We start from the raw sequence: 4,589 nt of genomic DNA, 5'->3' as shown, positions 1-4,589 counted from the left end.
ATCCTCACCCAGCCAAACCCCCAAGCTGCCACTGGATTCAGGCTGCTAGACGAGGTGCAAGACGACAAGGACCACTCTAGGGGTCTCGGCAGCCACCAAGCCCAGGTGCCCACGCTGGGACAGGGCCTCTCCCTCAGCAGGACCACTGCTGGGGCAGGACGCCACCATCCCTGTAGGCTTGCATGGAAAGACTCTCAGGGGCACAAAGTCTTCCCATTGAGCACAAAAGGACAGGGCTGACAACCCGTTTGCAGATGCAGAAACAGGCCAGATGTGGTAGGTGCCCCGCCTCAAACCCACAAAAGGTGGCAGCCCAGAAGCTGAGGGAGCTACACGCGTACCCAACTCTGGGAAGGTCTGCTGGGCACAGCCGCCAGATCTGCTCGCCCTGAGGTCCTCCCCAGCTGCTCAGGGACCAGAGTCCCGAGGAGCCGTCTCCCTTTCCCAACAGGAGCTCTGCCACCTAGGCCCCTGCCCTCCCCTGTCCACCCCACACTGCAGCAAGCACCAGAGCACCAGCATTGAGTCGCTGACAGGGACACACAAGGTGCCCTGCGCCAGTACCAGCAGGAGGCAGCTGCCTCATGGGAGCGCATTGGAGGTCCACGAGATCCGGGCAGGCCTCCCTGCAAGAACAACACCCACCGCTGGGGCTTCTTAGGAGGCGAGGTTCCCAGAGCAGGCAGCAAGGCTCTGCAGACACTGCAGTGAGCCACTCCTGCTGGCAGTGTCACCTGGGGAGGCTGGCCACAGACAGCTGAGGGCAGCAGAGTGCCTCCTGGGCGAGATGCCAGAGTCAGGACGGGCTCCAAAGGCACACACAGGGACACTGGAGGATGGGGTGGCATGGTGCTCCTGGCTCCCCGTGCCCTTCCACTGGGCCTCCCAGGACAGCCAGCACAGAGCCCAGTTTCTCAGACACAAGGGCCCACTTCTCTTTCCTCGACTTCCCTCATCCCTGAGTGCCTCCATGTTCCATGAGGGCCTGCTGAACTGAAAGCCCATCTCTTCTAGTAGAAAAGCATGTTTGAGTTCGAACACTTCCACTTGAGGACACAAACATGCAAGCGTATAGCTCTCTGGGAAGGACCCCGAACTCAGACCCTCCCCTCCCATAGTTTCTCCAGGCAGCAACAGCAGCCGCTAGCTGGAAAGAGAGGTGAGCACCGGGGAAAAGCTGGCAGACACGAGAGCAAGGACCCAGAAAGCAGTGGCCTCAGGAGTCCCCACCCTCCACTCCTGGAAGCAGACTGGACTGCCGTCTGCTGGCACCTGCTCGCTCGCTGACCTTCGGGGTGAAGAGCTGGGCTGCCCACCACTAAGGCCCAGCCCCGGTCCAGCAGGCACATCGAGGCCTCTCCTACAAGAGGAGGCACTGCCCTGCTGCCCAGGGTTTGTGGGGGCCCCGAGATTTGGGAGGCCCTGGAGGGATCACGCCCTGCCTGGCCACCAGGACCTGCGGAGAAGGTGGCCGATGCAGCAGAGGTGGTCCTGGTCAAAGACAGCCCCTCCTCTGCAACTCTCCCAGCCCAGTGCCCGGCGCAGTCCACGCTCATGGCTGCACGGAGGTGGACACGTGCTCTGCATGTGCAGGGCCTCTGTGGGCCTCGGGGTCCTTCCAGCCTCCGCCAAGCTGGGAGGGCAGTTCTCGTGGCAACAGCATAGGGAACCTGGTGGCAGCCCCTGCCCAGGACAGTCCTGGCTGGAGGGCCCTGAAGGAAGGTGAGGGCGTGGCCTGGCAGCGCTGTGCCCACCAGTGCTGGGGCCCAGAGGTCTCCATGAGCTTGGGCGAACAGGGAAGGTTTCTGGGAGGGGTTGGCCCCTCCCCCGGCGCTGCCCTCCACACCACCTTCCCATCCTGCACACCACCTTCCCATCCTGGACACCACCTCAGGTACCCCTGTGCCCGTCATATCATCACAGTCATACACACGAAGGAGCTCCCAGATTGTCCACTCCAGGGTCAAGGATCTCTGCCCACCTTCCACAGGAAGTGGTAACTGGCATGAGCAGGCGTGAGGTGTTCAGGGGAATGGGGTCTGCCAGCCAGCTCAGCTTTCTCTGCGCCCCTGGGCTGGCGTGGCCTAGACTGGTGCCACGTAACGGAGCTTCCCATATCTGCAGTGTCTTAGGGCAGCAACAAGCACTTCGAATGCTTCAGTCAAAGTGAAGAGCTCACAGCGGGCAGCGGCACTGGACAGCGAGACTCCAGCCACAAGGGAGCCGTGAGGGCAAGTGATACCCTGTGCCTTTCTTTAGGGGGTTAACTCCACAGCTCCAAATTCCTACTCAGATGCTTTCCTACCTGACTCCTGGATATCTCAGCCCCACTCAGAAACACCACCTGTCATGCTGGCAGGGAGCGGGCCCCCGCACCCCGAGACTCAGGGCTCACACTGTGGCTGACAGTCACCCCACCACAGGCCCAGCCAGCCACAACAAGGTTCTGCCTCAAATGCCAAGGCCCGTCAGTTCTATTTCCGTCCCTGCCTATGGTGCCCTGGCCTAACCTGACCAGCCTGGCCCCTGCGCCCCCTTCCTTCAGGGCGACTCCAGTACTAGACAAGCCTTCTGCGTACACCTGACATCTTGCATGTACGTCTCCAGGCCTCACACACAGGTGGGAGACAGGACTGGGGGAAACTGGGGCTGAGTCGTGCTCCAACGCTGGCACTTCACACCAGTGTCACACTTCCACCCACTTTGAGCACACACCATCCCAAAGTATCAGTGCGAGGCCAGGGCTCAACAAACGCCCATGCCAACCTGTGGCCCCCAGCAAAACCGACACCAGTGCATGACGTGCTGGAGGTTATTCTTTTCGTTGATCTTCAGAAAAACTTCATTCACAAAAACATCAGGCAAGCACGTCTGCGTACGTGTGCTGAACCCTATGGCCTCACCCAACTCCCCAGGGGCAAAGCCAAGGGGGCGGCCTCACACCAGGCTTCTCCAGACAGCACTCTTCCCAGGCCCATCGCAGGAGAGAAGGCACCAGTGGGACTGGCACAAGGCCACACTAACTGCCCTGCAGAGATGACACAGGGAACCTGCTCCTCAAGAGTCTGTGTGCCAGGTGCTCCAGGAGAAGGCGCTCTCTAGGGGGCCACCCTGTCCACAGAGCCGGGCACTGAAGGGCTCAGGAACATCCGTGTCGCACTTGAACCAGCCCACTTACTGGCAGCTCAGGGTGCCCAGAGATGAGTGGGGTGTCAGAACAGCTCCTGCAGAAGCCCCATAATGTAAGAGGTAAGAGGAGGCGTCCTTCCCGGCCTGCTACCTGGGAGGAGTTACATGCCAAGGGTCAAGTTATGAGACCTTCCCCCTTCAGACAGGGACCACCTCAAAGTTTAGCTAAACTAATGGTTCTCTTGTCCCAGTGGTCCTTCATTCTGGAAACCCTGACGTGCAGTCCCCATCGGGTCCCTACCCCACTGCACCCCTTGGCTCTAACATGAGCCTTTCCCTTCTATGCCCTTAAAGTGCGCACTTCTCAGGAAGACACCCCTCTCCCCCCTCAGAGATCGGCTTCTACGTCGCCGCCTGCCGGGACCACCTGATTCAAGTGAAGACCCCGGTCACTCTTAGAGAACCCTGTGTGTTTCTTCTGAGTCACTCAGCAGTCATGTCCTTCTTTCCCGCGATCATGAGCGCGCGAGGATCCACGAGGGTTGGGACCATCCCTGTCCCGCGGGGCCCAGAGCCCAAGTGCAGTAGGCGCTGAATAAATTTGTGCTGGACAAAGGAAGGGCCACAGCTCCTGGCCACAGCGGGGCAGATATTCCTGCCACCCACCGAGACAGACGGGCCAAAGCGGCCGGGCACCTGGCGGCCGCCCTCCCGCCGGGGCCGCCGCAGGGATCTGGCCACGTGGCCCGCGGGCCCCTCTGCGCTCGCCCCGGGCCTGCCTCCCGTCGGTCCGCGGCGCTGGCGCCCCGGCCCCCGACAGCGCGGAGTCCCTGGAACAGCCCCGGCCGCTCGGGCGGCCCCTTCCGGCGCGGGCCGCGGTACTCACACACCAGCGGAGGACGCAGCGACTGAACAGCAAGGCCGGCGGCGCGGGCGTCCGAGGAAAGGGAGGGCCGCCCGCCGCGCAAGGGAAGTGAAGCCCGGGCTCGACCACGCGCGCGGGCCGGGGACGCGCGGGGAGCCCGTGAGCAGGCCCGCCTCGCCGCCAGGACCCCCGCGCGAGCTGCCCCCGGCGACGAGGACAGAAGCCGGCGGGAGACCCCCGCGGGGCCCGCTCTTTCCCGGAGGGGCCGAGCAAACAGCCAGGAGCAGGCTGCAGCCCGCCAGGCCCCCCTGCGCTGCGCGTCCTGTGGACTCGTCCTGCCGGCACCGGCCAAGTGACGCGCGGGGAGGGCGGGCAGGGCGGCCTCAGCGCGCCTGCGCCGCGAGCGGGCGAGACAAAGGGGTGGGCCCGGCCGGTCCCGCCCCCAGCGCCCCGCCTGGCGCGGCCGGCCAGGCGCGCGTATGGCTCCCGCGCCTCTGCTGCCCCGGCTGCCCCTGCTGTCCTCGCTGCCATGTACCCCGCGGGTCCCCCGGCCGGCCCGGCCCCGCGCCGTGGCCGCCGCCCCCCGCCCGGGCGC

At 64.0% G+C, this 4,589-nt stretch overlaps 1 protein-coding gene across 1 annotated transcript in view; it reads left to right on the top strand.

Annotated features, from left to right (window-relative positions):
* Positions 1–4,397: 4,397 nt before the first annotated feature.
* Positions 4,398–4,589, top strand: part of TIGD5 (tigger transposable element derived 5) — a 10,348-nt gene continuing 10,156 nt past the window's right edge. Inside the window, exon 1 of the mRNA XM_046642490.1 lies at positions 4,398–4,589. Coding sequence (XP_046498446.1) covers positions 4,524–4,589 — 66 coding nt within the window. The 5' untranslated portion in view covers positions 4,398–4,523.

This window comes from Equus quagga, chromosome 16 (assembly GCF_021613505.1).
Source record: "Equus quagga isolate Etosha38 chromosome 16, UCLA_HA_Equagga_1.0, whole genome shotgun sequence".
Taxonomy (NCBI): Eukaryota; Metazoa; Chordata; class Mammalia; order Perissodactyla; family Equidae; genus Equus; species Equus quagga.
This window is presented reverse-complemented; position numbering and strand designations above follow the sequence as displayed.